The sequence below is a fragment of the Pectinophora gossypiella genome, chromosome 22, assembly GCF_024362695.1.
Source record: "Pectinophora gossypiella chromosome 22, ilPecGoss1.1, whole genome shotgun sequence".
Classification (NCBI taxonomy): Eukaryota; Metazoa; Arthropoda; class Insecta; order Lepidoptera; family Gelechiidae; genus Pectinophora; species Pectinophora gossypiella.
The window spans coordinates 11,417,337-11,444,956 of record NC_065425.1 but is presented as its reverse complement, the minus strand read 5'-3'; the positions used below and the strand labels follow the sequence as shown (position 1 = coordinate 11,444,956).

The window sequence follows — 27,620 nt, the reverse complement described above, 5'->3', positions numbered from 1 at the left end:
TTTTATTTATTTATTTATTTAAACTTTCACAATTAAGTGTCTCTAAACTACGATACCTATGACAAACGAGAACAGTCAAGAAATGAAACATATTTTGTTACTTCAGGAAAAGGTCTTTATTGTCAAAGTTATCATAAATTACACAAAAGTAACTGCGATTTATTGTCGAAAACTGTAGTTAAGTACTGCATTTTTACAAAAACTGCCTTATCAGAAACATTTATACTTATATACAATGTTTGTAAAAAGCCGTAAATGCTATTTTACCTATCACTTAAATATAAGAATACATGAAAATTTGTGCAATGTATGAATATAAAACTAAAAATATCTAACGAAATAGGTACTTATATTATTTACATTTAAATTATCATGGCTGTAATTACTTTTTAATTTTGCAAGTTTACAATTCAAAATCGATTAAATAAGCTAAAGACACGACAATACGACTGCAATAATAATATTATATCACTGTAACGTAACACGACAAAATCCAAACAAAATCTCTACAAAAAACTTAAACGCACTGCGTGGTGAACACTTATTCTATAAAAATCACATCTTAATTTTAAATGTATTGTCACCAGTGAAACATTTTATTGTCTTACGTTGTTAGACCTATTTGGAGTTATTTGTTCAGTAATTAATTTGTACTAATAAGTACTCGTTGAACATAAGGTAAAAATTGAAAATGCAAGGAAGTACCTACGACCACTTTTTTGAGTTTCGTTTAACATTTCGAAGTGATACAATTATTCTGATATTTACAATGTATGTAGTACTCAACATGAAATGTTGTAAAATGAGTAAAGAAAATACAGTTGGTTTCTACTTAATATTAACTGATACTGTTATTAGATATGCGTCGGTTCTATTTGATCGTTTTGATATAATACGATTAAACTATTTGTGCAAAACATATAAACCTCTATCAACTTTTGTAAATACTTGATATTACATGAATTTTATTTATTTTGGAATATTATATTAGAATCACACCAAAAGAATTGAAACTAGCGCAGGCCATTGTAATTGCACGCTGTAAGTTCTATAACTTTACAATAGTTAACTTCTAATAAAATTCTTACTTTATAACAGAAATTTGTGCATCAACATCTACAGCTACAAAGTGTAAAATTAATTTAGTATATTACTCACTAGTTTATCATTTCCCTAAAATTACGATATAATGCATAAAAATTTCAGAAACTTGTTTTTAGTAAAGGTATTTTGGATCTAACCATTATTGTCATAGTAACACTCAACAAGTATAGTATAATACTTTGGAAATTGAATTTTATTGTCAATTTTAACATTCGATAATATTAGTACACTTCTAATAGTAGTGAACATTAACAGAAAACTAACTTAAAGCATAACATAAATATATTGGAAGAATGGTAATCTGGAAATACCCTACGATCTAAATTTTCACTTAAAGCCGAAGCGGTTTCAATAAGGGAAGCTTGATAGATACAATAGATACTAAAAGTAAATTATATCAATCAGAAACCTAGCTGGCAGATCCTGACAAAATTGTGTGCGTCTCAAAAACATTTCTTAATATATTTCTCCCATGAAGCATAGCCAGTTCTCCAAAAGCACTTTATACATTATTTATTTGGGAAGGGTACATTTTTGTAAATTAATGTATAATGAATAATTTAATAATTATTTGCTCTATTAATTATTATTTGCTATTACGACACTATGGCAAAAGCCAACGGTTATTAAATATTAAAAAAAAGGTACAAAATACTTGCTTAATGTATTGCCTTATTGTCATTCGTAATTCACATCTTCTCTTATCTTATCCAATACCTTACAGACCAATGTATTTTATTGTCATTAGTTCCAAACTTCATTCTTAACTTGCAAAATATTTTTAACTGTAAATTATTACAAATTTACTTAAAAATCTAAGTATATAAGAAAATTGTATTTATGTCTGAGCTTATGGTTTCGTATTCTAATATTTTTTATTTCATTTTTCAGAAACAAATATGAAAATGCTAAACGTCTAATACGTATTACAATAATAGGAAAACTTTATAATTCTATAACAATTTTATTGTCAAGCATACTGCTAGGACGTCTCGACTCACGAATGTAAATCTATAAAATTAACTAATTTTAATTAATTACGCTTTTTATTGTCAATGTTTCCATACATTTTTGTGGAACGAAGTTTTTTATACGTAGATACTATAAAAACTTCAAACCCTGAGTGAGCCAGTGGCTTCTCAGTCAATTCCATATATAAGTATACATAATAATAATATATATTTTTAATATTCAAAATGTTAGAAATAACCTATGGCCTCAATTTACAATATAGAATACGGACTTTGTTGAAATGTTTTATTATTACTCATGAAGCCAAAGGTACGGTACGTCAGTACCTATGTTTTTATAAAAAAAAAACATTCTCAACTTACCAAAAATCAAGTCCATTTAAATCCGTGCGCTTACTCATTCATTTAGTTCAGTAGAATCACCCACAGAAGTAAGTATTTCATTTCACTGATTGTATAGAATGTAAAGATAGATGCTCAAACGCATTTTAAAATGACTGATATGAAATTGATATCATGTAGATTGACTTATGTTTTTATCCAATTTGATAAACCTGTACAATACAAACCGAGCTCTGCCATCTCATTTTTCCAACAAACATTATCACAATCTTCGCTCTTATTATAAAAATAAGAAAATAATTTAACAAAATCATCCAAAAATATTCAGTAAAATTTATCAAAGAATTACAAAATCTACCATTTGGTAGAAAAAAAAGTTGTGGTATCCCTTTTTCCGATGGTAATTTATGGATTTGACACAGACTTCTAAAAAAGTTTAATCGTTATAAATACAAATCTTTTAATTATTGTCGTAAATTATATATATTTTTTATTGTTACAATTTGAGCGATTGAAATTTTTCTTGAAGCAGAGCTCGCGTAAACTGAACGCATTCTTATCTCTCGACTACATTGCGGAGAGCTGTCAAAAGTGTCAAGATGGCGAATGTTGTAAGTGGCGGGAAAATAGTTGCGGAGCTCAAACCTGCTCGTTGATCGATCGGAAACGGAATGGGAGTCCCAGGGTCCACCACGTGGATCTTCCAGCCGAGATTATTGTGTGTGTAGCACTGCAATTTGAAGGAAAATAAGTTAGTAATGTCGTGTTGTGATGGTGCATAGAGTGTAGAAGTTTTACAGGTAAGTACTTACTTACCTATCTACCTGTCACGTTATTTTATAAGTAGGTAACTACTTAACTTAATCATTAATTAATTTAGTTAGATGATACTAACCGGAAAGCTTTAAGAACGGTTAGGTTAACACTTAAGTCCCAAAGAACATAACTAGACATCGACATGCAGATTGCAGAATATAAATAAGAAGACGATATTCTCACCTGATAGTACACCAAGTCAGGCGTCTCGTGCGCGACAGTCCAATTCAAAATGGCGGGTTCACCTTCATTGCACTCCAGCTGGAGCGTCTTCATGTAATCCTCGAAGGTCTCCGATGTAGACGCCTGGTCTATGGTCTTGTGGGTCCACTCGCAGTAACGGCCCACTGGAAAATAAATGAATGATTATGAAGCATAATCCACCACACTGCTCTACTGCGAAGTAAGAAATATTTCTATAAAATTGTCCTTAGAACGTTTTGATCACGTCAGCGTTGCTATCTGTAGAATAAATAATAAATGCTACGTATAAAACAGTAACTCTCCGCCCCGCACCAATTCGTATTGGGCGCAAACCTCACCTCCTCTGGATCATACTTTAGTCTTAAATGGCTGTAAGCCGCTAAGGAGTAAGGGGGAGAGCGCGCAGCGTAAACTGTGTCTCGCAGAACATACGCGTTAGTAGGCAGCACACGAGTAATGTATGGCGTGTCTGGAGAGTTTTGCTCATAATGAAACGAAAGTACCTTGTCTTAATTAAAACACATAATAACGGGTTCTTACCGCGTTTGAATCAGGGATATGAGACTCGCGATATCATGATATCATACTTAGTCATCCCGTGATCATGGCACTTGCAACAGTGTCGAAATATCGGGAGTGTCATATCCCTGATTCAAACGCAGTAAGAACCCGTTATTATGTGTTTTAATTATAATCATATCCGCGTAAACTTTAAACAATGTATAAATACCTTGTCTTATTATGCCATGTAATCTATAAAGTTCGGAGCAGTTTTAAATTAGATGTCAGAGAAGTTCATAGTATGTCCTACCGGCTGTGGGATACGGGTACTGCTCGTTGTCGTAAGCGACTCCGGCGAACACCCGTTGCTTCCTCTGGTCTTCCTCTTTCTTCTGGCCGAACCCGCCTTCTGGGGAGTCGCTGATGTAAAACGGGTGGAATCTGGAAGCAACGACATATGGATAAAGGCCCGTAATTCGATGTCCTCCGACCCACCAGTCGGTAGGAGATAACTTCTGAAGATACATTCTCTTGTGTGGGTTGTGAGACCAATGATCGACTTCAGCAACCCTGGTGTCAGTATATTCATCGTAAAACTCCATATAAATAGTGTTTGCATGTTGTCTTCTGAGTGCTTGTAAGCTACCATCCAATTAGGAATTATTAGGTACGTACTTCTCGTAAAAAAATCGAACACCTCGCAAATTTGTGTTTCGTAAAGATTATCAGAAAAATATATTATAAGTACGCGAGTATCAGGAATTAAAAATGTATGCCATTTCATTATTCCGTTTTCCACAGGATCCGCTTACGTAACCGCTTATTTGACAAGTCCAGTTTTTTATAGAAGCGACTGCCTGCCTTACTTTGCAAACAGCCTAATACAGGTTAGGTCACATACCTCCGAAAATGCATTTCTCGGGAATGTGGGTTTCCTCACGATGTGAAAAATAATGCCATTTAAAGTTTTAATTCTCAATAAACGTTCCTTTAAATTTAAAATATAATTAAACTAGATTTTTCTTGAACAAAATTTAGAAGTGTTTTTTTTTATGAAAAGCTTAGACAACAGATACTACAAGTAATATTTAATTTTTTGCAATCATTTAGAACTCACTTAGCAGGGTTGGTCCTATCGTCTCCTCCTTCAACGACGAAGGTGTATGTCTTGCCTCGCTCCACGTATATCTCTGGGATGAGCATATCGTTGATATACCACGCGATGCCCCATGATGGATGACCTGGAACGTTAGAATTTTGATGTTGATAGCAATTCCCGCTACATTGAGTCTAACGAGTGAGTCAGTTTACAGTGAGTGACTTGACGTCGCGTTTGTCAATAGTGAAATTCTGTTCTAGTTGTCTGAAATGGTGTTTTGTAATTCTGTCATGCACAATATAATGCCAAAGTTTTTGTCAAAGCCCGATTGGTTTACTGCCTGGAAGACTGGAAGTCCAGCCCTTGCATAATTAGGTAAATTGTAACAAATGCGATTGGTGTTTTTTTTTTACAAGTAAGATGGAAGCTGTTATGTGGATTAAAGAAAAAAAAGAAAGTTTATAAGTACTAAAAAGCTTTCAAAAAGTGGGAGACTTAATGAATTGTAATTCTAACCATAATGTTTTTTAAAGTAGTAATTAGAACACGTAGATATTTACCATATGGCAGGAATCCATTATTAATGTCATTGTCTGCTTGAAAACAAAGCGAAAACCATTTCAGTACCTACATTTTAAATTTACTAACATTAGTAAATGCATATAAGTGAGTAGATATAGTCCTTATAGTAATGAGGGTAGGACACAACACAAGAAGTCAGTTCAGAAAAAAAATGAATCATCATTGTTTTCAAAATTGACTCATTCGAAAATTGAACTCCGGCTATTTAGATTGTTGGTCAAGTCCAATACAAGGCAGAAATCGAGAGACTGAAAAAAAGATACATTAGGTACCTTAACAATGACTGACGCTTAATAAAGGCACTTTTAGTACGAATTGGAACGGAGCCCTGCATAGAATTCCGATATCATGGTTAAAAGCAACTTTCGACAATTCCACAACGTCCCCTGAAACCAGTAATAGGCGTGTATCCCTCTGTGGGGTTGGTCACGTTTGCTATGGCAATTAACATTCTATGGAATGTTGAATCCTAGCTCTCTTTACGAGAAGAACAACATAACACATAACACATGTATCCCCAAATAGATACGCAGAAGTGTACCTATGTACACTATTATATACCCACTGATACACCCAGGGGGTGAGCCTATTGCCATCAATCGGGTACGAATCCTGTTAACCACGAAAGTACTACTAAGTAGATAGATTAGTAGATACCAATTCTGGAAATACTCATTATAAATTCAATTTTTTCTGGTATTTCGACAGATCAGATGTTAAACCTAGCTTTTTCGAAAAATCCGCAACTACCCCCGGGTCCCTCAATTTACCAGTGATGGGCGTGTATCCGCGCACGCCGCCGGCGGGGCCGATGCGCGCCGTGAGGTTGGTAACGCCGGCGATGACGCGCGCCGGCCACGGTGCAGGCCCGCTGGTGTCCAGCTCTGCTAACCCGAGGCATGTGTTGTCATTCTGTGGGAGAAATTAATATTTCCGGATGCTCGAAATTTTGTTTGGTATATGGCGTTCTTTACGGTGTGCACCGATATGACCGAGAGATCAACCATAAAACCTTAAAATCTAATATAAAAACATAAAGCAACCTACAATAGCCTCAAACTCAAGTTACACATCGCTCCTGGTAGTATGGATGAAGGGCTGAGCAACTAATAAGCAGATCAAAACGTACCACAAATTGTCGTCTCTTCCCAAATTGGTTATAAGTAAAGTTTCTTAAAACCCATCGAATTTAAGACTGACTATAAACTTACATTAGCTCCAAAGTCCAGCTGCACATCATTCCTGGTAGTATCCATGAAGGAGTGAGCGTTGGCTTCGTATCGGGAGTTCAGCGGACCGAAGGCCGCGATGACTGACTGGGACCTTGATGTGAGGATCTCCTTGTCTTTCGAGGGTTCCTTCGCTGCTAGAGGGCGTCTGTACGTGATGGTTGTTACGCCATTCTTTTGCTGGCCGGATACTGAAAATTGTAAAAGGTTCTTTTGTTGGTATTGATTAGGAAGTTGCGTTTTTAAGCCAATTTCTTTGATTGGTATAAACTGACCATCTCAGGCCTGTTGAATGAGTAAAGGCCTCCATCCATTGCTTCTGACAACTATGCGTCAGAACCAGTTATGGGTATCACAAGAGTTTCTACTAATAGATGTACGAAATTTACTTCCAAGCAAATATACGTTGCGTCTCTTAGTCGAAATGATCATCCAAGTGGATGTTCTTTTTTAAACGGTACGATATTTGTTAACGTGTTATAAAATGGGGCTAGTTCAATAAAATACATGTCCTCACCTAAAACAGCATCGTTGCTCCCTCCAAGCCTGGCGTCCGGACACACTCCTCTCTCCCCGTCACACTGCGCCAGGTGGGATATCGTGTAGTCTGCCACTCGCGGTTGATCAGCCCTGGATATATTCAATAGTTTCGTTACAGGATAATAGATCACCGAACTAGAGGTGCCGAATGCAATCCCCAGTTGCTCTTTCAGAATGTATTCGGGTCTGGATATTTCTCCACCGACCCATAATGGTGCAGCATGATAGAATATGCTCCGTATCATCTTTGTTTCGTGATGAACAGTCATCAGCAACGCGACTTTTAGTATTAGAACAATAACGTACATACCTGAGTCTGGAGTCCTGGAGTATTCCTAGTACCTTCTAGTTAGTTATAACTGCACATGAAACTACAGGAAGTCGCGAAGGGAAAGCTATTGACATTAGACTTCTCGAGCCATGTGTATAAACATCAAAAATCAAAGCCTTCCAATATATTCCCACTTATCTCACCTGGTATCCCAGAAAGCGACAACGACATCAGCACCCAGCATGGCGGGCCGCCCTTCAGCGCCGGATATTCCAAATGCCATGTATTGCTCTTTGCGAAGACGAGCTGATAGAGTTATCTGGACCTGGTCACCCTGGAAGAGAAACGCTCATTAGATGAGAGTATTGATGGGTCTTTTGATGGAGTTAGGTTAGGGTTATCGAGTCGGATGACATTGTGAGGTATGCCGGAAAGCAGTGGATGAGAGTTGCACAGGGAAGGATGACGTGAAAGAGAGAAGGCCTATACCCAGAAGTGGGTGGATACAGAATGAGTAGATAGGTTAGAGTTTAGGTGGAGTTATTAGAGTAGGGCCATTTCGTTTTTGAAGATCAATTACCAAACGAAATAGTTATATGATTACGAGACTGATGCCGATTTCGGCTCTGCTATTGCGGCTAGTACTGTCCTTCAGTTATGATAAGTGAAAGAAAGGGACAAAGCTAGTATTGGAACTGAATTATTACTTAAGGAATCTGTAAGATCGACACTATTGATAATTTAACGACTTATTTACAAAAACTTGTTGATTCTAATTTTTCACACGCTAGTTGCAATCCAGGTAAAAATATGTGGTCTCAATTTGTTGAAGAAAATCAGGATAATATGGTTTTTACGAGATTTTTACTGGAACATCGGTTTCCACCAGCCAAAATCCGTTGGATAGAATGAATGTGGTTTATCATTTACCGGGCGTTTTACAAATCGACTCCTTCCTACTAAAGCGGTGATTATGGTGAAATCTCGGAGGAATAGCAGGGGGCGAGCCGCCCCACAGCGGAACCATTTAGTTAATTGTCTACTACAGCGATTCCCAAAGTGGGTTCCGCAGAACCTAAGGAAAAGTCACCCGGGGGCTTAAAAACGCCAGATTGAAGCAATTCACCTAAAAAAGCAATATTGCTATTTGACTTTTCATGACATTGCGTATTTACTTTTATACGCAAATGTCAAATTGCAATATTGCTTTGTAGATGAATTGCTTCAATGTGGCCTTTTTAAGCCCCCGGGGAACTTTTCCTTATGTTCTGCGGAATCTTTATTTCCAGATTTGTTAATCCACCAACCATGTTGTAAAATAATTTTGTATATTGTGAACTAAACATTACTTAAGTATTCTTAATTTGCTAGCCGTTGGTTTCCGCAAAATTACATTCTTTGTTTAAATTAAAGTGAAGAATAAAATGTTTCCTTTTCAAAAATATTTTTAAAATGTTTCTTATATTTCTTAAGATCTTTAAAAGTTTTGGTGCTCATTTAAATTACAGCGTCTTTGTTTTGTTGCTAGTAGAGTCAATAAAGCAGAAGTTTCTTGCCTAACTAAAAGAAAAACAGTTCAAAAAGAAAAAACCCACTTCAAAATCAGACTTGTGCCTGGCAAATAAGAGGTAAAACCGTTTACTGACTCTACTGTGCCATTTAACACGTTCATGCAAGCATCCCACTAAGTCCGTCAGATGAGGCGTTGCGCATGGTCTTTCCATACAAAATTAAACGACGTTCATACACGTCCCGAGAAATATAAAATAATTATCATACATACATCTTCACACTAACGTTGTATAACGTCAACGTATACATACGTTTTGTCACACAAAATAAAGATTGCACCCTGAATTACAAAAAGAACGTAATTATACGTCAACGTATATATACGTTCCGGCATAGTTCATAAACATTTTGCTTGTCTATTAAAGACCTAACGTCATAACACGTCAACATTTATAGGCGTTGTGCCACTAAACATGTATTTTATCTATTGAATAAGTAGCCACGTCTTATCACGGTACCGTGAATATACGTTGTGCTTTCTAGTTTAGTTAATACACTCGCCAGAAATACTAGAACGTGTATAAACGTTAACGTTTATAACCGTTGCGTCACAAAAAGTTTTTTAAATTTTGTGCTTATGTAACAACGTTTTATCACGGTAACGTTGGTGTACGCTGTGTTTCAGAGCATAGTTTTCATATTAGCTAGTAATACCGAAACGCACGTGTACGTTAACGTATGTTTACGTTCTGCTGTAAGAAATTGCTAATACACGTTTTTAATACGAAGGGACGCTTATGTACGTTGACGGTTATTCATGTAGTGCTACAAAACATTGCATCAAGTTTATTTTTTTAATGAACAAGGACGTACATAATATACGTTTCGTTATTTTTCAGTACTTAAGCATTGTTATGTAGTTTTTAGGTATTATTCAGTCAATAAAACACTAAAGGTTATGTTTGTTTTTATTATTTTTTCTTAATCAGTCTCACAATTTAGGATATAGCTTCATACTAGAATAATTAACCTATTTATAGGTATCTAATAATATTATAATTGTACGTTTTTAATTAACAATATCCTGAAAAGCTAATATTTAAATTCGTACTAATCAGTCTTGATATAACAATAATATTTCTTGATTAGCAATTGCACTTAAATCTAAAAGCATCTTTGATTATATCTTGGCCCATGAGATCACACATATATTTTTTGTACTTAGAATTAAATTTAACAATTGACCACTGATTAAACTAAGACACAACTGACAAGACAGCTACAAATTATACCTGGCTATGCCATTCTTCGAAACAAAGAGCACATAATGCTGGCTTATCGTCACAGCCTTTGCATCTTAGACCAGTTTCTTTTCTAATTTTCTTTTTTGTGCATAATTTGCATTTTAAGTAATTTACGTTTATATACGTTTTATGAAAAACATCTATGACCGTCGTACCTGGGCCGACATTAAATTGAGCACCCGCAGAAAGGGCATCAAATTCAAACAACGCTTTTGTAGTTTCCCAGTCATTTGGAGCTTCAATGTCGTTACCAGACTGTCTAACATTACCCTCTTCCGGGATTCCGGTCGGATTATTTCTTTGGGCATCTTCAGATCTTGATGGCATTAGTGACGCACGGGGCGAGTTATTTCTTTCAGCTTCAACCGGATTCGGTGGCGGCGGCGACGCAGGTGAGTCATTTCTTTCAGCTTCAACCAGATCCGGTGGCGACGGCGACGCAGGTGAGTCATTCCTTTCAGCTTCAACCGGATCCGGTGGTGGCGGCGACGCAGGTGAGTTATTTCTTTCAGCTTCAACCGGATCCGGTGGCGGCGGCGACGCAGGTGAGTCATTTCTTTCAGCTTCAACCGGATCCGGTGGCGGCGGTGACCCAGGTGAGTCATTTCTTTCAGCTTCAACCGGATCCGATGGCGGCGACGAACCAGGTGAGTCATTTCTTTCAGCTTCAACAGGATCCGGTGGCGGCGGCGAACCAGGTGAGTCATTTCTTTCAGCTTCAACCGGATCCGGTGGCGGCAGCGACGCAGGTGAGTCATTTCTTTCAGCTTCAACCGAATCCGGTGGCGGAGGCGAAACAGGTGAGTCATTTCTTTCAGCTTCAACCAGATCCGGTGGCGGCGGCGACGCAGGTGAGTCATTTCTGTCAGCTTCAACCGGATCCGGTGGCGGCGGCGACGCAGGTGAGTCATTTCTTTCAGCTTCAACCGGATCCGGTGGCGGCGGCGATGCCAGAGGTGACTGATTTCTCGTACAAATTGACATATTTTCTATTTCTGTCGGGTCAGGAAGCAAAGATGAGATTTCTAAAACATTTATATCACCCAAGTTGTTCCTTAAAGTTTCTGAATGCAAAAAAATTGTGTCTGCACTGTCATCAGCATGTTCAACTTTCGCCTGTTTTGTTTTAGGTTTGTTTGTGCCATTGTTTGAAGTGGTTGAATGGGAACGTTTAAGAGCTTAACGGTGGCGGCGATGAGAGTCAAAAATACTGCTATTACTTGAAGCTTCCGAAAACGAATCGGTTTCGTTATCATCGTCATTATCTGTACCAACTTCAGACTCAGACCTGCTCCCCAACGATGGTTTAGTGCGTCTGCAACAAAATTCCAAATCACTAACAACACTGCTGTCTGAATCGTCAGAGGCAGGATCATATTCTTCATCGGAGCCATACTCTCCATCGTCGCTACATGGGTCTGGTGTACTTTGCCGTGACGAGACATTATCTTCAAACATTTTCATTGAAGCCTTGTTCGTCCGTTGTGGTCGTTTCTCCTCCTGCAGACAGTAAAATTATGTAAAACTATAGCTTCTGCCCCGCGACTACATTCGCTCACATCGGAATCCCGCGAGAACCTTATTGTTTCCCGGGATAAAAAGTATCCTATGTTTTTTTCGGGATATGGTCTATCTATGTGCAAAATTTCATGGAATTCCATGAAATTTTGCACCAGCGGTTTAGGCGTAAAAACGTAGCAAACAAATTTTCAGATTTATAATATTAGTAGGATTTATCAGCTCACAAGAACCCAATAACTGACACCTAAATTGTTTATTACAAAATTGTATATTTAGATAGTTACCTGCCTAGTTCTTATAAATAAAAAATAACTTACCGTGTCCATTTCAATAGATTTCGTCGTATTTTTTCTATTGCAGGTCTCATTTTTGTCTTTTCCTTTGGGTCGTCTTTTTTTAGATTTCCTCTTACTTTCCATCTAAAACAATAAAATTAATGAAAATTAAATGATAGTAGATCAAAATTATTACCGAAATATAACTTACAATACACAAAAACATCGAGAAAATTAATGTTTACTTACGACGGTGATTTCGCGCGTAATTGGTTTGCGTCGTGTTCCCGCTGCGAGCGCAACAGCCTTACTGACAGTATGGCGGCGCGTACAAAGGTCACCGTGTGATGACGTTGTGCGTTTGTGGTGTGGGTACTTGTAACTGTGTGAGTGACTGGGAATCATTATGAAATAAAACACATTTCCAGTGGCGCTAGAAGTCCGAGATTTAGATATGGTGTGGCGCTAGTACGTAGTTTTATGATTTTTATACGGATATACAACGTTCTTGTACGTTCTACGCTTTACTCATGTTTTTATTTCGGCGTGATAAAACGATGTGCTACATCACTTAGATTGATTTTCGACGTATACCTACGTTGTTAGCATGAATGTGTTAATATAGGATTCCATTTAATGAAGCTTCTTTAGCTGGTGTTCCGTTAAGTAAAAACTTTGAGAACCCCTGTTCTACTAAATTATGGGAAATTGCTGGGTGGATTTGCATCGTAAATGTTTTTGTGCGAACTTGAATGTGGCTGTGAAAACCTTTGAGTGGAAACTTTTTATTTCCTAAGATTTCTTTGGACTTAACAAGACACGACGAATTCTGTAAGGAAAGATAGAAGGGAAGAGAGGAAGGGGAAGACCAAGAAGAGTTTACATGGAACAAATAAAAGAGATGGCGGTCTTGTTTTATAAAGAAGATAAAGAATTCGGTTTGAATAGAGGTAGACAGAGTCCTTATGTTACCTAAAGAAGAAGATTTCTAGCACTGCAGAGTGGAAGAAAAGAATGGGTCCTTTGCCTAACTGTGAAACACTTCGAGCATAATAACACAAAAAGGGGTTCTTAAAAGGAACCACACAACCAATTCATCTAAATAAAATTGAGTGCGCAATATACTTATTTGCTTTTTTTAGATGAATTGCTTCAATGTGGCGTACAGACCCCAATATTTTTTGATTTGTGAACCATTTTTTGAGCCATATCCAACTGAGAATCGAACCCAGGACTTTTAAGCAAAAACTCAAGTTGGGCTCGGGTTGAGCTAGTTTTAGCCAACAGGCACTTACACAAACTACACATGACATTAGGTATGTTAATTAATTAAATGAAGATTGCATTTAGTATTTATACATTTATAAATAAAATGCTTCTTAAGACTATTACCTTAGTATTTCTCTCACTTGCTTGAATGTGAAAAAATTAAACTAATTATTTACGATGTCAATTTAGTTACTTAGGTATAAAATATTGTAACAAAATAAAATCAAGATGAAAATTAATGATTATTGAAATGATATCAATGTTTTTCGTTTTGTAAATATAGCCAAAAGATTTCGCATTAGTTGAAAACAACACTATTTGATAGAGCAATGTTCAAATGTGTGAATTGTGTCCTATAGTCCTATTAGTAAAATACTAAGGACAATCTCAGACCTGGCTGACAAACGGCCAACGGTACTTCTTACATCCTAAATCTATAATGAACAAATCCCATACGAAGTAAGGTGGAATTTGGATTTATTACGAGTCCTTTGGCTTCATTCACGTGAATTATAGAAAATCTAAAGTATAATAATACTTATTATAAACATCATAGTTGTTATATTTACCTGTATTTCCCACTTGACTTGCAATCTTTTATCAAGTATCTCCTTACAATTGTTAGCAGCATTAAACGGTGTTTGGGAAGTGGTTGAGCTCGTCTGAAACAGCACAGTTTGTTTAGACATAGGACAATGGATGTTTATGTGAAAAGAATGTAATAGCCAACTTAAGTGGGAATGTTTTCCGTGTATGGTTACTTAAAAGCAAGAGGGTGAAATAGACAAGTCAGAAGTTATAGCGTATGTGGTGAAACTACACGAGTTCTATGTGGTGAAGTTAGTGATTTTTTTTAAAATACTTCATCGTATCAGGCTGCCGGTTAGGCGCATAGGTACGGCGTTTTCCGTTGGTCTAACAGAAAGCTCGGTGAGGTGTGGGTCTTAGGACTTCTGTCTATACCAATTGGGGTATAGTCGTGAGCTTCTGCTATGTCTCAGGCCGTCGAGGAGTAGATTAATCTCACAGGTTGGTATGGAACCGTTCTGGACGGCTGCAAGGCCCGCTTCCTGTGGCCCGCACCGCTAAACGCCGCCACATACCACACTCGCGTCACAATCTCCTGATTCAAAGTGTAACTGCATAAATATATTTTTGAGTTTGATTTCTTCTGTCGTGTGGGTTGTGAGGTGGATTACCAACCTCATCAACCCTGTCAGGGTTACTATTGAGCCGGCAAAGGCCCCTAACATGGGTCATTTAACGACTACGTAGTTACATCAGTAAGTAGTAACTGGGACCAAAGCACGGATTGTTTTTTTAGTTAATTAAGGTGTTGTAAATGAAATGGTACTTACAGGGTTATACCACCAAGCAGGCTGTAAAGCAACATCCAAGTCCAGAGGAAAGCAAGAGAAACATGGCGGAACGGTTAGTAAACAATCATTTATTAATAACAACACAGTCATAACAACAGTTCATAGACGTAAGAGCTGTAAAATCTTTCCAAAAAGTACCCACTGACGGAACCTCGTATGGCCTGGATTACCGATAGTTAAAACTATGAAATCTGAGCCTTACGACCTTAAAATAGTTTAGTAGTTATTAGGTATGAAATTCTCATGCCCGTTTTCACCGAAATTCCCCTGGTGTATATATCCCTTTTTTGCCGTATAGGCATCAGTAGTCCTATACTAATAGGAACCCACTAGGGGCATTAGGGTCAATTAATTTTTTCAAATAGGAATTCTTCCTCTCAGACGACGCCCTGAGCCGAGGTTCGCGCTTAAAGGGGCACCTTCAGGCCTGTTGTCTTAAATTTATGTACCGGGTGGAAGCCCTCAGCGCTCCCCAGTCCGGCCAAGTAGTTAATGCCATCTACAAAATTACTATGGGATATCCGATGGAGGTAGTGCTCAAGCTACCAGACAACTAGTTTTGCGGCCACTTCGGGTCCGTTTATTTGACGGACTCGTTCTTATGCGATAAGAATCAATCAGAGTAATGCGAATCATCGTCCGCAATTCAAAAACTGGATGATCCTTATCTTGCCTCTTAAATACTGCTAAGGGATTCAAAATTCACCTTTTTGGTAAAAACGGACATGAGTCTTCTTTTCAGTCTTGTTATACGAATTAATTTAGTAACTTAAATATTGTATTTTTACCTCATAATAACTCTTTATTTTTCTTACCTACTCATTTTAGTTAAAATTCAGATTTAAAACCGAATAAAACAGTTGCTCGTAGCTTTTCTAGTTGTCTACCCGAAATACCGGTTTTGGATTGGATTCCAGCCGGTTCAACTGGTACGATCACGAGCATTAATATGTATACACTTTGGTACCATGTCACATTAACTTTTTTGACAAATTGAACTGTAAGTCTCAATAAATGTCAAATATGTTAGTGCGACAGAGTCCTAAAGTGGGTATATTATATTGCTCATGACTGTACTAAAATTAATTAATTCGTATCACAAAATGTAGTCGTAGCATAACACACGCTTACCGCTCGCGGCGCGACATAATAGCTTATTTATCACATAACTATGATGGCCGTTCCGACGTAATAAAGTACAGCAATTCGCTCCTTTAACATACTTATTAATTAATATGAAACTTGATGAGCGGGACAAACGGCAAAACGCCATCATAGCATGCTAAATAGCGCGATATGCGAGTGCTATGCCCTAAATTGCTATTAAAATTTCGTCTTCTAATCGTAAAAACCAGGTAAGCGCTTTTTTGAAAAATGTGATTTTCTTCAACAAAACCTCGATTTTTTTCCATTAATTTCATTCCGGGTAAAATTTCAAACCTATTTTTTTTCCTGCATTGAAACTAGCTTGCCTATTGCGAATTTTGTATCGCGTGAGAGCCCGCGCTCCGCATTTATCCGGCCAAGTAGTTAATGCACTTGGCGGCAAATCTATAATAAGTCACGTCAAAAAAAGAAAAATAATGTCTATTGACATCCAAATGCGTATTTTCAAAATGGCGCTTACTTGGTTTTCACTAAGTAGAAGACGATAAAATGGCTGCTCATGTTATTAGTTATGGAAACCAGTCAAATGAAAACCATGATGGGGTGACATATTTCGGTGGTACAATTAGTCTTTGAGATTTAATGGCAGAAGGGCGTTTTGGTTTCCTTTTTCCCTGAAAAGAAATATGGTTAAATAGAAAGTTAGCATTTATCCAGGCAGCGCTGAAAGTTAGAACATTAAATTCCCGCGTTGTTAAAAGCTGAATTTTTAGGACCAAAATATTATGTAAGTAAGTACTTGTACGGGGTATAAGTGACATCTTAACGAATACTGATGGGGGTGATTCAGTACATTATTGTGAGTTAATATCAAGTGGATTTTTCCATCGCCAATTGAAAATAATTAAAAAAAAAACATTTATCAGAATCATGAGTTGAATCACCCCCCTCAGTATTAGTTACAATGTCACTAACAGCCTGTATATTATATTTTGCTAATTTATTAGTCATTCACATTCTAAGTAAAATGACGGAGATTGAACCCGTAACAGCCCAAAGAACTCTTTCTTTTACCAGATACTCCTATCTGGTCCTTTCATCGTGCCAACAGTGGGTGCAAGTTGTCTTTGATTACTTGTACCTCTGGCCACCCCATTAGGAATTACGGCATGAGTTTATGTATGTTCAAAACCTCTTTTTCACAATCGTACTCGCATCAAGCTATTCTCAGCTCTTTCAATCAAGACTGTTGTCTTCAACATCTCAACAGATGATGGTAACAGTGGCTGTGTAGCTATCACGTTTTACTGCAAGATCTCCTGTGACTTATCAAGCCACTGTTGGCTTAATATACTCGATATACTGTTCCTCCCCCTGACTCACGTTATACCTGCGAGAAATGAGGCAAAAGATGCCGTGCTGTATCAAGCCAGGCTTTGGCGTTTGGCTTTTATTTATGTGAAAGCAATGCAACACACATCCCATCAATCACAGCATCAATCCCATAACTCACAGTGATTTTCGTCTGCCCCAACGCCGGTGGAACGTCCAGGTCCTTGGGTATGAAGACGTGACCGAAGTTATGCCTGTACTCCACGCACCACACTGCGAGCCAGTCGATGTCGTAGGCGGTCAGCTTTCCGGGCAGCTGGATCTCTATGTCCTCCCCCTGATATCCTCGGAGAGGGTTCATTGAACCCATTTCGTTGGGCACCTGGAAGAAAGGAATGATCAGATTGTTTTCTTCTGTGGAAAGAAAAGTCGAGACGAAGAGTTGCCCTAAAGCACTCCCCGGAAACTCCTTTTATTTTGAACCTGGGGTCTATGCAGGCCTATTTCATGCACTGTTGCACTGCGACCTGTAAGATCTACTGTGATTGCCATTCTTGCCATGCTGCCTAGACACAGTTTTACTCCTTAGCGGCTTACGGCCATTAAGACTGAAGACTCAAAGGTGAGGTCGTGCCCGATACGAATTGTTGCGGGGAGAAGGTTTACCGTTCCATAAGTCCATTAAAATTTTGGTTGGTAGCTTTCTTTGAAGCAAGGATCAAAGGTCCACCTATAACGAAAAATACATACTCCTTATCAGCGAGCTTACGATCATCATTTCATGAAGGTTATAAATTTGGTTGATGACCAACCGTTGTTGTCTGGCTTATGAACCGCCAATGGCCTGCTGCCAATCCTGACATGGCTCATGCAATGTCAAGTACTTACTTAAATTATGGTCAGGACCAACGGTCTAACGAGCTTTCGGAAACAAATTTTCTATGATAAATCAGAAGACAGAATCATTTATTCAAAGTAATTGTTATGGATAAAACTTGTTAAAGATTAATTTAACATTTTTGAATCTACGTCATTTCGCAACTTAACAACAGGAGAAAAAATGACAAGAAACTGCAACAGCAACGTGTGTTGCTGTATACATTGTGGTTGTTTTCAGAAAGTGAATTTGTAATTAAAACCTGGTTTTAGTTCCCATCATGCCCCGTCCTACAATTTTTGGGATGATCAGTTTTTAATTATACATTCACTTTCTGAAAAAGCACCAACCGACCATCATTCACCTGCAATCCAATAATGATAATTCCTCACCTTGGTCCCAAAAGGATTGGGCTCGCTCCCGTTTCCGACCCAGAAATATGCATCAGGACCAGCTCCATCATAATGCAGGTTTGGGATGTAGAATGTCTTAGCATCTAACACGCTGATGTTGCCAGACCGAAGACTGTGAGCCAAGCGTTTGAATTCCGGGAGGACTCTTGGTCTGGGCGGATCTAGGCCTGGTGGGATAAACACGTCGCCAAAGTTTACCTGAAAAGGGAAAAATGAGAATGTTTATCATATACACGTAATAGATGAAGCTCCTGTGGCTCTGTGGTTCACTGGCTTGTTTCTTAAACGGGGAGCACCGGTTCGAAACCTAGTACCAGACTTGCACCAATTAATTAATTTATCATAAGTGCAGTTTACACTAACACAGTTGGGTTGATCATTATAGATGGCGATACGGCTCACAGAAACCTCGGTGAGGTGTGGGTACTACATCTTGAGATGGATGTAAGTACCTCACACTACTTCAATTGAGATACCTATAGCCGTTAGCTTATGTATCTCATGGTACACATCAAATCACGCCTATTTCCCTCTGAAGTAACCAGAAACCACGCCTGGCCTGTCACTCAGGTCCAAACACACTACTTTTACTGATTCCAATCTAAAAGAAAGAAAGAAAGAAAGAAACATTTATTATTAATCTCATCAAAGTCTTCATGCGTGCTCGCCGGTTCAGAGTAATCTAGTCCTGGACTTCCTTTAAAACATTCTGGGTTTAATTGCGGTATGTTCGCCTAAACCTACGTTTTCCGACCCTACCTTATCATCGTCTTATCTTGTTTTTCACAGGGTCTGCTTAACTTACCGAAAGATTTGACAGGTTTGATGTTATATCAACTTTTTAATTATAATTAAAAATTCAGTCCAAAAATAGTACCTACCGGTTGGACTGTAGATTACACGTATTAAGTAACTCAATCCCGAAGGTTAGCCAAGTACCTATCAATATCTCCCTAGCTTTTCTTCACGGGGTCCACGTACCTAACCTGAAGATTTGGAGGTTTGAAGATTATCCTTGCATCCGGTTTCATATTTGTTCTATTCATAACTCATAGAATGGGAATTATGTCTTACCTACACGTGAAGTGCTTAAACAATGAATGAAAGTATTACCTACAATTACTTACATAATTTCAACCGTACAATATGTTCCGGACATTGGAAAATAGGAAAAAAAGAACGCATAATGGAACAATAGCCATTACGCCAACCAAATGAAGAAAATTTTAATGCTAGAACAGATTTCTCCACCAAATGTTGCTGTGAGTCCGTCAGAATAAGCAAAAACAAATACCTAAGTTCAAGCGAGTTTATTGACTTTTTATACTCGGTGAAAGTTTTATAAAAAAAATAGTCACGTGTTTAAAAATTGGGGAAAAAATGCTTTTTCTTTTAAATTTTAAAATAAGCTTTGTCATTCATTATTCATTACACACGACTACCTTGACAGGTATTTTGCGTAGTCGCCCTTGTAAAATCTGTGTTATTTAGTATGTGCAAAGATCTTAATTTTTGAGGTTACGTGTTATTAAAAGTATGAAAGTGTTTGTATAGTAAAATATTATACATTGTCCAAATGACTCAGTTGTAAGTGAATATTATGTGAAATGTTTGAGAACGGATATTTTCATACTTATATTTAAAAAAAAATCTGTTTTCCTATTGGGAGTGCTTTGATGATTCATCATCTTACATATCGAACATACGTATACGTATACGTATTGAACATCTGCAAAACGCGGGGGTGCACCTGCCCAGAGTACTAGCCATGTTCTATACTTTCTGTATCCGTCACACCTATTTACCGGAGGATTTAATGAAGACGATTGTCGTGCCGATCGTTAAGAATGGAACAGGTGACGTCTCTGACAGGTGTAATTACAGACCTATCTCTCTGGCCACCGTCATAGCAAAGGTGCTTGATAGTTTGCTTGATCAGTATCTCGGTGGATATTTAAAGTTAAACGACTTACAGTTTGGTTTTAGACCAGGTTTATCTACCGAGACTGCAATTTTGACACTCAAGCAAACTGTCAAGTACTACACAGACAGAAGGACACCGGTCTACGCTGCTTTCTTAGACCTATCTAAAGCTTTCGACCTCGTGTCCTATGATGTGTTGTGGCGTAAACTATGTGAGGTGGGTCTGCCTAATGAGCTGACCAATGTCTTTAGGTTTTGGTATCTCCATCAAACCAATCATGTAAGGTGGTCGGACTCGTTGTCTGATGGGTACAGATTGGAGTGCGGGGTGAGACAAGGGGGGTTGAGCTCCCCCGGTCTCTTCAATCTGTACATAAATCGGCTGATTGAGGAGTTGAGTGGGGCTAATGTCGGCTGCTCTATTGACGGCAAGTTTATTAACAACATTAGCTACGCAGATGACATGGTGCTGCTGGGCCCCTCTGTCAGTGCACTGAGGAAGCTACTGAGTGTGTGTGAGTCTTATGCTGAGTCGCATGGACTCATATACAATGTAAAGAAGAGTGAGCTCCTGGTGTTTAAGGCGGGGACAAAAAAGCCGTCGTATGTACCTCCCGTGACACTTAGGGGGATTGCTCTAAACAGAGTGAGTCAGTTTAAATACCTGGGTCATATACTTACCGAGGATCTAACTGACGATATGGATATGGAGAGGGAGCGTAGGGCGTTGGCGGTACGATGCAATATGCTGGCTCGCAGGTTTGCACGCTGCTCGATAGATGTGAAAATAACTTTGTTTAAGGCCTACTGCCAGTCATTCTATACGTGCAGCCTGTGGGTACGGTATACGCACAAGACCTTTAACGCCCTACGGATTCAGTACAACAATGCATTCAGGATTCTACTGGGTTTACCGAGATTCTGTAGCGCATCAGGCATGTTTGCCGAGGCACACACAGATGGCTTTCATGCTATTGTGCGGAAGAGAGTTGCCTCAATAATGCGGCGTGTGCGCGGGAGCCCCAGTATAGTCCTGAAGGTGTTGTGTGACAGACCTGATTGCCCAATATGGGCATACTGGACGGACCTCCATATTATACCAGTCAAGCCGGGATATGGTGTCCGCCGGTAAAATCGGGTCTGATAAATTTATCATATTTTATTTTTGTTGCTTTTGTTTGTTTTATGTACCTGTTACTAACATTAGGTTTAAGTTACTTTGTACTTACTAACATCTATGGATTTCAAATCCGAAATAAATTATTATTCATTCATTCATTCATATCTCACAGAGATCGATGTAATCATCGTTTCGGCGTTTCAGCCCACTACCTATCATGATGATCTAGCAGAAAGCTCGGTGAAACGTGGGAACTTGGTTCATCTTGCGATGGGCGTACTTACTGACTAGCTAGCCCAATTGGGAATCTAGTTGTGAGCTGCATTATGTTTTAAATCAAATCAGTAACAGTTTATCTACTTATTTACCTATATCTGTCATAGAATTCCATAACTTACCTAACTCGCAACTGTTTATACAATTTCAGCACCATAAATTATCCCAAATAATTCATAATTAAACTATAATAGAGACAAGATTAGCTTACTAATTAGTATTCTGTTGTGCTCGTACATAATTGAACAATACATAACGTGAGTCTATGATACTATGCCGCTATTGAAAGAGCCGGTGAATGGCGCGCGAACTCTAAAACGTCAGTTTTGGCGCGAAAGCGTACGCATGCGCTCTGCGTCTAATCGATATTTTGGCCGAGCTGTCACAAGCCCGTTGATACATTACTTTATACGACCACCAACAAATGTATAATGTGCTTTATGCATGCTTAAGCCCCGCGTCGATCGATTTGGCGTTTTCGTCTTTGGATTTCCAGAAAGACTGATAGGTTTTAAGTTTTTTTTTTAAATGGAGGAATTGTAGAATTAGGTCGGACGGAAATGTGCGAAAGTAATATTGATGTTAGGAAATTATGTCTTATAGAACTGTAGACTGAATCGAATTTTCTGAGACTGAATATTTTCGCGATGCAGCAAATTAAAACGGAACGCTGCGTCACCCAAGTATTGATAACATCATCAGGCGTCCACAAAATCAATAACTGGGAAGTTTCCTAGGTCAAATATAAATTATAAAATTCTGATTTACTAAATAAAGACAGATCTAAAGGTGACAAAAAACTTTTTTTTCTATTGTTAAATAGAGTACTACTTATTTATTGATTTAAATTTAAAAAGAAAATGTAATAATTAGTGCGACATTTTGTCACGTTTTTCGATGATGTCACAGGTGGCTTTTTCATACAAATACCATAGCAATTTCGTGTTTTGACGTTTAGTTAAAAGTAAACTGATTTGACTAGTTGAAAATTACCCTATTTAACTATGCTCCACATTGCTACTTTTACGACGTAACAAAATCAAAATAAAAAGGTCGTAAAAGTAAATAACTTTTCGAACAAACAACACTCGATATGTTACCGCGATCCAATTTAACGCTTCGCATTTCACGAGATTGCAAGACCTTTAATTCTTTATTTCAACATGTGAGATACGCTTTTTTTGACAGACCGAAACAGCGCACAGAAAAATCGACTTTCCTCTGGACAACAATTGTGAAATTTGCCAAGATAGGGTCTTTAAGGCACAGAGGTTTGCAAATCTGTTTTATATTGGCGCTACTGGTTTGGCGGAGTGATGGCAAAACGAACGTTGACCTGGTACAAGAGTTATATCATAAGGGGATACTTAAATCTGATGTTGTGATAAGGACTATGAAGGCTATAGATCGGAAGAACTATTGCCCTAGAGCTAAATACCCTTATGATGATGTTCCACAAGATATAGGATACAAAGCCACAATCAGTGCTCCCCATATGCATGCTTATGCCCTGGAGCTGTTGAAGGACCATTTGACCAACGGCGAGTCAGCTCTGGATATTGGATCTGGATCAGGATACATCACCGTATGCATGGCTGTCATGCTTGGAGAACAAGGTACGTGTTACGCGTTAGGAGTTACTTTTCGAAGAGTAAAGTATCCAAATGTTGATAACAATAGGTTAAAACACACAATAAACGGAAAAGTTGGTTAAATATTACAAGTTGCCATTATGTTTCGTAAAGTTATTGGACAAAAATTTGCTCTGGGTAGAAGCCCTTGGATATTTTTCTACTTCTTCGTCTTCAAGCTTGTTGTGTGAGGTGGATTACCATCCTCAGCAACCCTGGCGTCAGGGTTACTTTTGACATGCTTCATGTAGCGACTACAAACAACGCATGATTAAGCAGTAACCGGTATCAATGGGTTAACGTGCCTTTCGAAGCACGGATCATCATTATTTAATAATTTATTTTTAAATAAATCTGCTGTAAAAATGTATATAAGGATTGACTGTAATTGGGGTGCAAAGGAAATGATTCTGTAGGAAATCTCCAAACTACGATAACCTGCAACTTAGCGGCAAGCTAATAAGTAAGTACCTTTAAATTTTCAGGACTAGCAATCGGCGTGGAGCATATACCAGAACTGGTTGTAGAATCGACCAATAACATTCAGAAACACCAACCGTGGCTACTAACCACTGGACGAGTCAAGATTATCAACGCGGATGGGCGTTTGGGGTACAACAAACACGCTCCTTACAACGCCATTCATATTGGAGCAACGATCCCTGATATACCACAGAAGATTTTAGACCAGTTGAAACCTGGCGGTAGACTGGTCGCTCCTATAGGATCCGGGACTGATCAATACTTGACTGTGGTCGACCGAACCCCCGCTGGGAGAATAAAGACGAAAAGACTCATGGGAGTCATGTTCGTACCGTTGACAGATAAAAATGATCAGCTCGGGTCAGTCAATACCTGGTAATGCTGTAGTTGGATTAATGTCTTAGGTTGTTGTTTAAGTATTCTTCTATTTTGTCTATTGTTTTATAACTGATAAAATAAAAAGTTGCGATTTTATAGTTAAGTACTTTTTTTGTTTCTTTTTGAAGTGTAAAAATGGAAATGTTCAATCTAACGTTTAATCCACCTCTGTGGTCTTATTCTTCTATCCTGTGGTTTCTGAGGTGGATTACCATCCTCATCAACCCACCAGGGTTATAATTGAGCCGCCAAAAGGCCTCTGACGTGGCTTATGTAACGATTACTCACTTACATCAGTAAGTAGTAACCGGAACCAAGTGCTTTCCAAAGCACGGATCATCTTTCTTTCGGACAATCATCAGATCAGCCTGTAAATCCCCACCAGGATTCGAACTTGGAACATACGGATCGTGAGCCCTACGCTCAACCACTAGACCACAAGGACCTCTGTGGTGTAATAATTAGACGTGAACCACCAAATTGGATTCTGGGTTGGGTTCATGACATCAGAGTGGATGAGGTTGGTCATTGGTCACACAACCAACACGAAAGACGAGACGGATTAAGGAAAAAATATTTCTCCACCTGCAGTGCAGAGCGTGGTGTGTAAAGTACCTTTTCTTATCGACAAGGGTGATATGTGCACAACAGTGGGCTAAGGCTAAGGGCTAAGGCATACTGTCTAGGTTTGCGAACAAGGCATTATAACTTCCATATTTACCTACAATATGATCCTGAAAAAAGGTATCAAAATTTGAAAAACCTTTAAGAGTTTTCTCGAGTAGTCGGAGTTTTGTTATTAAACTTTGTACTCAAAGGGCTTAAAGGTTAAAGGCGAGGTTGCCTTGTGGTTTTGTTTCGTCTCATGTAAAAATATAAGTAAAGTTTAAAAAAAATAAAGTATCAAAGCAGTTCTAGTTTGGGATAAAAAGTAAATAGGACAACCTTATTCTACTTATTTCACGCATCTTGCAAAAACCATTTAGACGGATTAAAATGAAATTTTGCAGTTTACATTAAAAGCTTGACCAACATCTGCAATATAAATTATCTCCCCATATCTCTTTTGGGTTAGTCCAGGTCTACGCATACGGACAACGTCAAGCGGTGAACAGCCAGGTACTTACCAATAAAAGGAATAGAGAAAAGTATCTGTATATTGACTGTGAACCGTTAAGTTCGTGACCACAAATTCAAATTTAAAATATCTATTCCAATGGCCCAATGGCTCTAATTAGCTTCAAAACGTTTTTTCGATTCTGTTCCGCACCACCCAAATCACCTGATCGTTGTGGCTTCCGAATACATACCCGAATACACACCGAATACAGTCCGAAGGACGTAATATACGATCCGGACGACCCGATTACTCTAGCCATAGACGCAGCCAATCGGCTCGTGACACCAAACACTTCAGGACCCCGATAATGAACCCGCCAGCATGGTCATCGATTACCCTCATTCAGTGCTTATCACTATCGGCCTATTCGTACCATTCGTAGGGTCGACTAATTCTTTCAATATAATCCTCTCAGACGACGCTCTGAGCTGAGGACTGGGCATTCGCAGGTGTTAAATTTGGTACCGCGTGAGGGCCCTCAGCGCTCTTCATTTGTCCGGCTCAGTAGTTAAAGCAATATGTGGTAAATCTGCAATAAGTGACGTCAGCAAAAAGGAGTACTGACCGTGAATCGTCGGCACCAAACGCTGATCCACTTGATGTCTCGCAGCCGTTTGCCTGCCGGCAGTCGCAGCAGGATGTCAGAGTTGCTGTGCGCCGTTAGTATTGGTGGGTCTCTGGAAACAGACAAACGTAGGTGTTCACGACATACAATTTTATAATCTGTGCCAACTATAACTCTATGTACATTCGTACCATTCATTCTCCCGTCATTCGGGAGAACATGAACAGGGAAGCACTTAGATTTGTGGTGAAATTAAATAAAAAACTGAAATAACTTGCCTCCGTTCGCGACTTTATTTGGAAGGGGAGAATGAATGGTACGAATGTATGTACGTAGGTACGAATGAGTTTATAGTTGGCACAGATTATAAAATTGTATGTTGTGAACAGTAGGTACTTATAATGCTGAAAGCAGAAATCGTCTGTATAATGAAAACCACGTAAGAGCTTTTAGTGTCCCGGTTACTCTTTACTGATGTAAATATGTAGTCGGCGTTGGCGGCTCAGTAAAAAATAACCCTGACACCAGGGTTGATGAGGTTGGTATTCCACCTTACAACCCACACGATAAGAAAAAGATTTGAGTTACGTTCGCATATATAATATTAGTGTAAATAGACGACAAAGAAGCCTCCCCTCATTGTAACGTGACGCCCAGCCATTAGAAGACAAAAATATGAATAATACAAACAAATTGGGCTGTAATTAAATAATCATCATCCTCCGAAGAGGTAATGGGAGGGAGAGGGACGAGAGGGGCGAATTCATAATTGTCTGTAAGCGTTGAGTCCTCACTTTTTATAGCAGGGGAGGAAATGTGAGAAGATTCAGGGAATTTTATAACGCCTTGTGAATTTATTGTTATTACTTACAATACAATACAAAATACACACACACACACACACACACACACACACACACACACACAATTACATTTATCTATGCAATGTTCATCCGGCAATTAATTGTCTATGGTACTTATAAGATACAATTTTGAAACACCACAACAAATATCTTACATCTTACCGGCGTGCGTTTATGAAAGGATTTGCGAATGTGGAAGCAAGAGAAGTGTGTCAGGATCGAAGCAAATGGAATTCCATAGTCTCTGCTTACCCCAGTTTAACATTGCTTTCCAAAGTAAATTTTTAAATATTACTCGTGGGTAATGTATTTTTTACAAAATGGCAACAGAGGGTGTGATGACGTTAGCGCGGCTAACCTTGAAATGTGAGCTGTCACTTTTGAGCGTACAATGGTGCTAATTCCTGTAAATACCATCAAATTTTATTTTAAGTTATATCTGTCATTTTCTTATCCGCCGAAAAGGAAAGGGACGGGTAATCGACAAGCATAAAATTTATGGAACACACGTCAATTTTAAGCAGTAATCTACGGACAAGAACAAGATATACCTACGGACTTATACGCTTCTACCCTCCAAGACCATAGGTTTTCAGCCTACAGCGATGGTATG

General features: G+C 38.4%; 3 protein-coding genes and 1 long non-coding RNA gene across 4 annotated transcripts in view; 2 read left to right on the top strand and 2 right to left on the bottom strand.

The window, feature by feature from the left end:
• Positions 1–92: 92 nt before the first annotated feature.
• Positions 93–27,620, bottom strand: part of LOC126377035 (protein Skeletor, isoforms B/C) — a 57,520-nt gene continuing 29,992 nt past the window's right edge. Inside the window, exons 3-14 of the mRNA XM_050024655.1 lie at positions 26,145–26,256; positions 18,628–18,846; positions 17,540–17,740; positions 14,110–14,202; positions 7,863–7,993; positions 7,366–7,478; positions 6,831–7,039; positions 6,390–6,531; positions 5,056–5,179; positions 4,249–4,379; positions 3,417–3,580; positions 93–3,147 (exon numbers count right to left, since the gene is read on the bottom strand). Of these exons, the coding sequence (XP_049880612.1) occupies positions 2,974–3,147; positions 3,417–3,580; positions 4,249–4,379; positions 5,056–5,179; positions 6,390–6,531; positions 6,831–7,039; positions 7,366–7,478; positions 7,863–7,993; positions 14,110–14,202; positions 17,540–17,740; positions 18,628–18,846; positions 26,145–26,256 (1,813 nt within the window). The 3' untranslated portion in view covers positions 93–2,973. The remainder of the gene's footprint in view (positions 3,148–3,416; positions 3,581–4,248; positions 4,380–5,055; positions 5,180–6,389; positions 6,532–6,830; positions 7,040–7,365; positions 7,479–7,862; positions 7,994–14,109; positions 14,203–17,539; positions 17,741–18,627; positions 18,847–26,144; positions 26,257–27,620) is intronic.
• LOC126377290 (uncharacterized) lies at positions 10,857–11,449 on the top strand. The gene is made up of 3 exons (XR_007567831.1): positions 10,857–10,918; positions 10,970–11,020; positions 11,276–11,449. It is a non-coding gene; the product is annotated as an uncharacterized LOC126377290 (long non-coding RNA).
• On the bottom strand, positions 11,651–12,893 carry LOC126377224 (uncharacterized). Its single transcript, XM_050024927.1, has 3 exons — positions 12,521–12,893; positions 12,314–12,415; positions 11,651–11,975 (listed from the first exon to the last, which is right to left on the bottom strand). Exons 1-3 carry the CDS (start codon positions 12,674–12,676, stop codon positions 11,655–11,657), a joined length of 579 nt encoding a protein of 192 aa, XP_049880884.1. The 5' UTR covers positions 12,677–12,893; the 3' UTR covers positions 11,651–11,654.
• On the top strand, positions 22,896–24,565 carry LOC126377171 (protein-L-isoaspartate(D-aspartate) O-methyltransferase-like). The gene is made up of 2 exons (XM_050024864.1): positions 22,896–23,583; positions 24,084–24,565. The coding sequence occupies exons 1-2, from the start codon at positions 23,061–23,063 to the stop codon at positions 24,458–24,460; spliced, it is 900 nt and encodes a 299-aa protein (XP_049880821.1). The 5' UTR covers positions 22,896–23,060; the 3' UTR covers positions 24,461–24,565.